At 34.4% G+C, this 9,847-nt stretch overlaps 1 protein-coding gene across 1 annotated transcript; it reads right to left on the bottom strand.

Annotated features, from left to right (window-relative positions):
• Window positions 1–5,987: 5,987 nt before the first annotated feature.
• On the bottom strand, window positions 5,988–7,812 carry LOC132152348 (uncharacterized). Its single transcript, XM_059561116.1, has one exon. It carries the CDS (start codon window positions 7,595–7,597, stop codon window positions 6,155–6,157), a length of 1,443 nt encoding a protein of 480 aa, XP_059417099.1. The 5' UTR covers window positions 7,598–7,812; the 3' UTR covers window positions 5,988–6,154.
• Between the last annotated feature and the right edge of the window lie 2,035 nt (window positions 7,813–9,847).

The following is a 9,847-nucleotide window of genomic DNA, read 5'->3' as shown; positions in this document are numbered from 1 at the left end:
GTGAATTATTTTGGATACATTCGAGAAAGGCTTGAAATAATAGTTCCCTCAAATCTTCCCTAAAGAATTTATAAAATTCGGAAGTAAGGCCATCAGGGCCTGGAGATTTTCCTGAAGATAATTTATCTATTGCTTTATCTAATTCCTCTATCTTGATTTCAGCCTCACGCAAGTCTTTGAATTCCTGGTCTAACTGCGGTATGCTAGTGTGTATATTATCAAAGAGAATATTACAGTCTGATACAGAAAAGAATGAGCTATATAAAGAACTATAGAATTGAAAAATCTCTGAGGAAATCATTTTAGGGCAGGTACTTATAACACCGTTCACATAAAGAGAATTTATGGCATTTTTCTCCTGTCGCCTTTTTTCAAGTCTGCAAAAATAATTATTACTTTTTTCCCCTTTCTCTATCCATCTTGCTCTAGATCTTACATATGCTCCTTTAGCTTTTTTAATATATAAATCATCAATTTTGGATTGCAAGGATAAAATTTGTAATTTAGCTTCATTGTCCATTTCACTTTTATTACATAAATTGTTTAGTTCTCTTGTTAATTTTAACTCCATTTGTGTTCTGGCCCTACTTAAATTTTTACTAAATTGTATAGAAAATTCCCGAATCTTGTGTTTTAAATATTCCCATTTACTTATGAATGAGATTAGGTCCTTATGCAATGCTATATCATTAATTACGGATTTAATTTGTGAGCAAAAATGTTGGTGTTTTAATAAATCAGCATTGAATTTCCAATAACCCTTGTTATGTGATTGCCCGAGTTGAATGATATAGAGATACAACAATGATCAGTCAGAGGAGCTGCAGATATTGAAATATCTTTGATAAAGTCGGTTAGGTTATTTGAGGTTAACCAATAATCAATTCTCGATTTGGAAGTCCCATTATCTCTGAACCAGGAAAATTGTTTAAGATTTGGATTCACAGCTCTCCAAGCATCCACTACATTATTATTCAAACAAAAATTAAAAAGGGTAACATTAGGGTGAGAGGTATTAAATTTGGGCGGAAAACGATCTAACGCTTCATCCATAACCATGTTGAAATCTCCTCCTATAATAATATTATCAGTTGGGTACACAAGTTTCAACTCAAATAGAGAATCAGAAATTTCAGTGAGTAATTTGTTATTCAGGGGAGCACTGTTGTAGCCATACACATTGAATAAAATAAACAAAACGTCATTAATGTGTATAACAACTGAAGCCCAATGGCCATTTGAATCTGTCTCTACCTTTATAATTTTGCCTGGTAGGTTGTTGAACAGTATTGCCAGTCCTGCAGAATGTGTAGAAGCATGGCTGAAGATGATTTTGTCCCCCCACTGACTCGTCCAGAACTTCACGTCATCAAGGTTGGAATGTGTTTCTTGCAAAAATACACAGTGTGAGTTTTTGCTTTTGCAAAAAAGAAAGAAAGCTTTTCTTTTAACAGAGTTACGAAGACCCCTTGCATTTAAAGAAATACAGGAAAAAGCTGATTTCACTGAGAACATTTAACCAACAGGAAACAAATAAAAAATAAAATAAATACGTAAAATAGGATAAACAATCAAATGAAAAATATGTAACCGTGCTCTAATGAACACAAAATAAGATATCTCTCAAACAGAGCACTGTAACAAAATCTCGCTCAACAGCAAGGACATAACAAAACATCCCACTTACACCTCATGCCAACACTTGAGGTAAACGAATGTGCACGAGGTTGTTGAAATCAACCGTCCTAGACAATCCGGGTGACCTCGGTAGTAGGCTTTCTTCCCTGCAGCTCTAGCCTCACTGATCCTCGGCCAAAGTGCAGCGCGGGCTTCTCGATCTTCCTTTGATAAATCTTCACTGAACTTTATTCCCCTTAGTTTGCAGACATCCGAAACTTTGGTGGATCGCCAGAACTCGTCTCTGTGTTTCCGCATGCAGAACTGAATAATCACCTGCCTGGATTTATCCTTCGTTTTGGAGCCTACGCGGTGAACTGAATCCACGATGTCTTCAAGTTTGTGCTGCAGGTGAGGAGCAATTTCAGCTAACAGTGAGACGACTTCTCTTCGGATATCTTCGCCTGCAATTTCTTTCATTCCGATTACTCGAAGATTCCATCGTCTTTTGTAGCGTTCGAGCTCCGACGTGCGGCTTACCAAATCTGCGTGCGATGTGACAACAGAGGTGAGTTGTTTTTCGAACAGGTTTATTTTAGTTTTACAGTCCTTTATTTTCGCCGCGTTTAATTCCACAGCTTTTGTCAGGTTGACGATCATTAGACTGTTCTCAGTAATCTTATGTTCAATGCTGCTCAGCTTCCCGTCTTGTAGATCGAATCTGGCAACTATGGTTTCCAGGAGAGCGACGTTGGAAATCTCAGGGGTTTCGTCTCCCTTCTGTTTCTTAGCCGGGGCTTTGGTTGGAGTGTTCTGCAAGGAGGAAGATTCTTTGCGTTTCTCTTTGCTATCGACGTGGTTCAACTTCCATGACGTATTCGTGCTCGGCAAGAGCAGGAGTTTTTACAGTCATCCCTTTTTGTCTAGGGATGACTATTTTAGGGTGATTGGAAGCTTTTTTTGCTGACATAGTCCAATACTCGCTTATACGCAACAATTAGGATGTTTTAAAGTTGAATGTTAACATAAATCTCAAGATTTGCTGGAGAGCGGAGAAATGTCCATGTGCTTAGCCCACCATCTTGTTCCCTTTCGACGCCACCACGCGTTAAAATAACGCCACATGCCGACAGACGTTAAGTTAACGCGACATGCCACTTAAGATGCAGATTTATTTACTCATCTACATGGACACACCTCTCATGGCTACAAGGACTCTACGGCAAGTCAGAGCATCCAGTTTGCAAGAGCGCGAAGATGGCAAGGATAGCCCTTACAATTATACATATAGCTTTTGTCTCATAAAGTTATCACCCCAGGCACGAATGAGTGCAAATTTGGAAATGATTTTATTCAACAGTTAAATTAATAAGAAAGTAATATTATAATTTTATTATTATATTGTATTTTGAGTAGGCTATCATTTCAATTTAATAAATAGTTGGCGATAGTTTCACAAAACTATTACTGGTCTCCTCTCCACCAGTAAGCTGGTGTGTGGTGGGCGTTCTGGCGCACTATGGCTGCCGTCGCATCATCCAGGTGGATGCTGCACATTGGTGGTGGATGAGGAGATACCCCCTGACAATGTAAAGCGCTATATAAATGTAATGAATTATTATTATTATTATTAAAAATAGAAATTCTGTTTATTTACATTTACTCAACCCAATGATTCAGATGCAGCTTCTGTAACAAAAGTATAGCATGTGTAATTCTAAATTAAATATTAATATTTAAAGCTACATTTTTTTTGCTTTTTCACATTTAACTCAATTAGGCTCTAAAATATCTTCTGAGGGTACTTTTTCTTCCTTTTTAAAAACATGATAACATAAACTGAAATCATACTCAAAAGTAGATACCTAATTTATTTTACAATAAAGCAATTATGAATATAGATATAGGGAATATAGTTATGGAATGACACAAGTCCAAATTTGGAAATTATTACAACGGTTAAATAAATAAGAAAATGTATGGCAAGTCCTGACCTTTTGGATGTATTTAATTATAAATACCTTTGTAATCTATAATAACAGTACATTTATTCATTCTTGAATATTAATATAGGTACCAGTAATTTTGGCCAAATTATATATACTTTGTTTGTGAATTTGCACATGCTATAATGTAAGCATCATTAATGACCCCTTTGTGTTTAATAAAAAAATAAAAAAGATTGATTAGTTAAATTAAAGAATAATTTAATAAAAAATGAGATTGATTATTAATTGTCTCTCATTGGCCTGATTAGCTTTGCCCTCAAAACCTTTCTTATTTATTGGTACAGTATCGCATGATTTGTACATAATACACTTTGCATAAACGTTTGCAATTAGTTTTTTAAAAGGTAACGTTACAGTATCAAGGCCTCTATGCTTACATTTCTTTTTTTATATTTTGTTTTTGTTTAGGATCATAAATAAATTAATAGGGCAATATTTTATTTTTTTTTATTTTTTTTTACCTTTTTGATCCCATTTTCCATCTCATTTATATTAAATTAGTAAAATACAATCCAGAAGAATAAGATACCAGTCAAATGAAATCAGCATCAACATTTCAGCTTTGCAAGGCACAGAGCTCTGCTGTTGCATTAATGATTATACAGACTTTTTGAGAAGACTTAGAGGTGGCTTTAATGTATTTCATAAGAACGATGTAATGAAATTAATGTTTAAAATATAAAGTTTTGAAAATGGAAATATTAAACTATTTAAATGACTCCTTTATACTTTCAAATGAATCTGAAACCGACAGTAGGTGGCAGCATGTCACTGCCTTATCAATGAATCGTTGATTTAATCGATTCGTTAATTCATTTAAGAACAAAGCAAATGACTCTATGAATTGGTGATGGATAAATCATTGACTCGCTAGATTTGTACATAAATGCAGATTCATTCAGAAACGTTGTTCAGAAACAGCTGTGACTTTGTTTGAATTTGTTTTTAAGAAATAGAGCAAATTAAGTGTTCCTGAAATTTAAGCTCATATGTTCAGTGGCGCCTGCAGGATTTCTTCCGAGGGAGCCCTCTCTACACTGTTCTGATGAATGACAATACTGCAGTCTGCTTTCACGATCTGAGGTGAACCAATAAACATTTACTGCCTTCATTCAATCCCCATACTCCATCTCTTTAATCATATTTACTATCCTAACTGCATTATTATTTTTTTCAGATTTGCCTTTGTTGTTGATGCTAATACAAAATATCAGGGGGGACTCCCATAAGTCTATTTTAGGAGGCGGGGGGGGGGGGATCAGCTTCGCAGTTCTGCTTAATTCAGCTATGATTATCATTTCAGTTCATGTTTATAAATAAATAAATAAATAAATAAATATAAATATATATATATATAAAAGAAAAAATAATGTAGTTTAAAAATGTATATTTAATTTAGAATTACATATGCTCTACTTTTGTTTCAGAAGCTGCATCTGAATCGTCATATATTTACAGACTAAAACAGTTTGGTTATCAGCATTCTTCAAAATATCTTCCTCAAACGCAATAAAGGCATAATGTTTGAAACAACATTGGGTTGAGTAAATGTAAATGTAAATAAACAATTTCTATTTTTGTGAAACTATTGCCAACTATTTATTAAATTGAAATGATAGCCTACTCAAAATATAATATAATAATAAAATAATAATATTACTTTCTTATTAATTTAACTGTTGAATAAAATCATTTCCAAATTTGCACTCATTCGTGCCTGGGGTGATAACTTTATGAGACAAAAGCTATATGTATAATTGTAAGGGCTATCCTTGCCATCTTCGCGCTCTTGCAAACTGGATGCTCTGACTTGCCGTAGAGTCCTTGTAGCCATGAGAGGTGTGTCCATGTAGATGAGTAAATAAATCTGCATCTTAAGTGGCATGTCGCGTTAACTTAACGTCTGTCGGCGTGTGGCGTAATTTTTGCTGTGAGCTGCTCACGCTCAATTAAAGTGAAAGCAAATTTTGATGGACAAAATAAATGTGATTTAACACAAAACGTGCTCAAAATGCACAGAATAAGCATGTCAAGAGTTTTAACAACAATGCCAATGTCTAGTGTTTTAACAATTATGCCAGAATAGAAAATTAAGTATAACAAATATGTATTTACCCATATAAACTTTTTAATGAATCGTTTTGGGTGAAAGTATGGTGTATTGTTATAAAAACAAATGTTGAAAGAATTATACCCATTGTTTGAAATGGTTATACTGTCTGCCGAACACGCTTTGCAGCCGCTGCTGTGATGCTGTACTTATACGCTTCCAGTGTGAATACTCGAGAGAGTCTGCTGCTGCAGTGACGGTGTAGCTGCTCGCGCGCCGCTCATGCTTGCGGTGTGAAACAGGGGTTAGTAGTCTCAGACCCAGACGTCATGCCTATGGGCCGCTGTGGACAACTGTGCCAGTGAGCATTTATATGGATCAACTAAATGCTGGATTTTCGAAAGTTTGTAAAGTATAAACTCTTTAAAATACGTCCAAGAGTTTTACACACTTCAAACAGCCTTTTACTCCTATCATATCAATGTTTTTTAGTCTTCTCAGAGTTTTTTAAAGCAAAGGTTTTTCCTCTTCCCAATCTTTTAGGCACCCCAGAGATCTGTTTTGTTCCTCCTTCTGCTTCCTTACTGATTCTTTCCAGTGTTCTGGCTTTTTCGGGCTCCTTGATTTCCTTCAACTTGTCAATCATAAACTCAATGTCCTGAAGTGTGAACAGTGAATCTGCATTGAGTGCAATGATCTGCAGAGTTTCCACACAGTGAAAGGCTTCCATCACAAGCTTTATTTTCTCTTTCTCTAATTCTTGCAGTTCTTCTTCCATCTTCTTGACCAAAGACATACCATCCCTAATTTTGTCTTCATATTTCTTCTTTAACTCTTCATATGTCCTCTGCTCTAACTTTGTCTTTGTTTCATATATTTTGGCTTCTTTGACATGTTTGCTGTAGTGGCATTTATTTGTGCACACTGTACAGTAACCATTTTTCATCACGCTGCACCATGACAGATTTCTGGCCCACCAGCATCCTGGATAATGACAGTTCTCCTGACAGACAGTGCAGCACATCGCTGTTTTGGCTACAGACGGATTAATATCAACCTTCTCTTTGTAGGGCACTTCAATCTCATACTTTAGGGTTTCATTGTTTTGGATAAAATCCATGTTCTGCTCCAGGACTTCTTGAGTTTGTTTCAGCTCCTTTTGCTTTTTGTCTATCTCATCAACACGTAATTTTAGATTGCAGATGTTCGTTTGCAACTTGTTTTGTTTCTGCAAAACATTTTCAGTCATGTTCAGTGATTTTGATTTTACAGTCTCCATGAACTTGAAAAATATTTCCATCCCCCGATAGCTGCTCTTCCAAGATTGTTCCAGAACCTGCTCTTGTTCTTCAGGATATCCTTCATCGGAGGTCTGAACTTGACAGTTGTCAAACAGGAAAAACACTGGCTGATTCTTTTTATTTACTGCACACTTGATTTTAACCTCTTTAACAGCCGTCAGGGCATCTTTAGGATGAGCTCCAGTTGAGTGTGTGAAGAGCAAGACAATGTTTTCAGCAACATCTTTTCCAAATAAAGACTGAACGGCATTAAATATGTATATTTGTCTGTCAGAGAGTCGATTTTGGGTCGCTTTAACCACCAGACAAACAGCATCTATTTCATAACCCACTTCTTCAGATTTTATTAAGCTACACAAACGCATGGCAATCTCTTTATCCATCTCATTAGTCCGAGTGTCTCCAAATCCTGGTGTGTCAATGATTGTTAAATCGACTGGACTATCTTGCAGATAAAACCCATAAAGAGTGATGCTGGAGGTCTGACTGTGAGCTTGTGTTTGGTCACTCTGATCATCTGTGATCTCAAACCAAATTCTGTCTTCTCTCTGAACACCTAAGATGTAGTTGACCATCGTGTTGATCAGGGTTGTTTTCCCTGTTCCTGTTTCTCCCACCATTACAAACGTTTTATGTGGTTTGTCTTTCTTTCTTTCACCAGTTTTCTATATTCATCAGGATATTCTGCCCTCAGTTTCAGAAGGTATCGAGTAGGAGTACCACTTCCAATTACACTACTTTGGTTGATGATTTTATCAATATTGTACATGTTTGGTCCAAAAAGGGGAATGGCTGAAATAAAAAAAGCAGAAAACAATGTTTGTTTGTTTTTAACCTATAAGAACCTATAAGTGCAATCAATCAATTAACCAATCAGTAAATATATTTGAAAAAAGAACATTACATCATCTCTGAGGCTCAAAAATCTACTGTATAACTATGATCCAGAAATCTTAAAAATATAATGACATATTAAAAAAAAAAAAATTCATTGGGAATGTGATGTACACTCACCACCAGTTTAAGTTACTGTAAAAATTGAATTCATTACTAGCTACTAATTACATCTTTAACAGTGTAATTAGAATATGATACTTATTAGGCTCACTGAAAAAAAGGAGTACATTACTTAATATTAATTACTTTCTAAAGTCAGTATCAACATCGATGGTGAGCGTGATTTCACCAAGTACAACATGTTCCTGGACCAACATCCTTGTTGATCCTGGAACAACATTCCAATCAACCAATCAGAATTGAGATATAACTTTTCAGGAAATATCTGTTTTAGGCTTTAAACCAGGGTGAGGTGCTTTTACACCCTTGTTTATCAGCTATCATTTCATTATCATATCATTATTTTAGAAATAAATTATGGGTAGGGTTAGGTTTTGGGGTAGGGATTGGGTTAAGTCTATATTTTTGGACAATAATGTTGATCCAGGATCATCAGAAGATGTTGATCCAGGACCATGTCTTACTTGACAAAATCACGGCGAAGCAAAATCGACCAATTGAACAATACGAGGAAGGACATGAAACTACTCTTAATTCTTTCAAATAAATAATTTAATATTCCATTATCCAAATTATTCTTAAGCTAACCAAAGTATTTCTACAGGGAGAAGGTTGCATAAAAAAGTGTACACTTTAACATTAACGTTTGATGGTCAATAAACTGTTGTTTAATGGAATTTTTCCATAGTATACACTATTTAATGCAACTACATCCGAAGTAACTGTAATTTAAAAAAAATTAAAAAAAAAATGTATGGGGGAAGTACATAAATAACAGTAAATAAATAATGAATTATTAAATAATTACCTTCTTAATGTATTACACCCAACACAGGGCATTGCAAAATGCGGCAAACATGCAGTATATAATATCATATGCTGGTGAAAATTTCAGATGTGATGGATTTTAAATTATACAGTTTAACTAAATGAAAATGCATCTGAATGAAAGGGCTTTGTGAGATAATTTAAACATGCACATTTCTTAAATATTTAATAATTTCAGCAGATAAAAATGTTATAGTAATTTTTTTATAAAATTCACTTTAATAGCCCTGTATTATCAGTACAATAATAAAAACAAACAAACAAAAAAAAAAAACATCAGACCAATCATGAGCAATGTTTCTGGAATAATACAGATTTTAGAGAGATATCCTTATTGTTTGTTATACAGATTTGGTAAACAATCCACATTAAATATTTTGTTCACATCAGATATCAGAAAGACATAACTTAAACAGTAAACATTTCTGTAAGCTAAATTAATTTGGTGCTTAGAAACATTAAATCAACCATTTTCTTGCTCCCAATTTTATTGATATGCTATTATTATAACTATAGTATACAGTATACAGTAAGACACAACTTGTGTCAAATCATTACAATATCACATAAAATCACAGAGCTTACAGAAGAGCAATACAAGTTTAATATGTTGCAATATTACCTGTTTGCACCAGTGTTTCCTTCTGTAACTCACTGCAGGAACTTACAGACAGGAAGATCTGCAGCTCTGTTTATACTTGCTGCAACACCTTTTTATTTAGAAGATCATGTGATCTCCAAAAAGGATCAAATAATCATACTGAATATCTCATATGATGACGAACTAAATTCCAAAATGCACTCTACAAATGCAAGCTATTTCTAACAATATAGTACATTGAAACTTTGATGGCATTCTCTTTTATATTTGTATTGTTTTTATTTATTGATTAATTTTGTTTTTGCATCTGTGTCCTTTCATAATTACTAATAGTTGTAAATTTATTTGTATAATGGAAAATTGTCATATTCATAAGGCAAGATACAGTAGATTTAAACCTAGTCCAACATGTTCGCAATTAATT

The sequence above is a fragment of the Carassius carassius genome, chromosome 11 (genome assembly GCF_963082965.1).
Source record: "Carassius carassius chromosome 11, fCarCar2.1, whole genome shotgun sequence".
NCBI classification, from domain to species: domain Eukaryota; kingdom Metazoa; phylum Chordata; class Actinopteri; order Cypriniformes; family Cyprinidae; genus Carassius; species Carassius carassius.
Note: the sequence above shows the minus strand (reverse complement) of the source record. Positions and strands in the feature narration are given on the sequence as shown.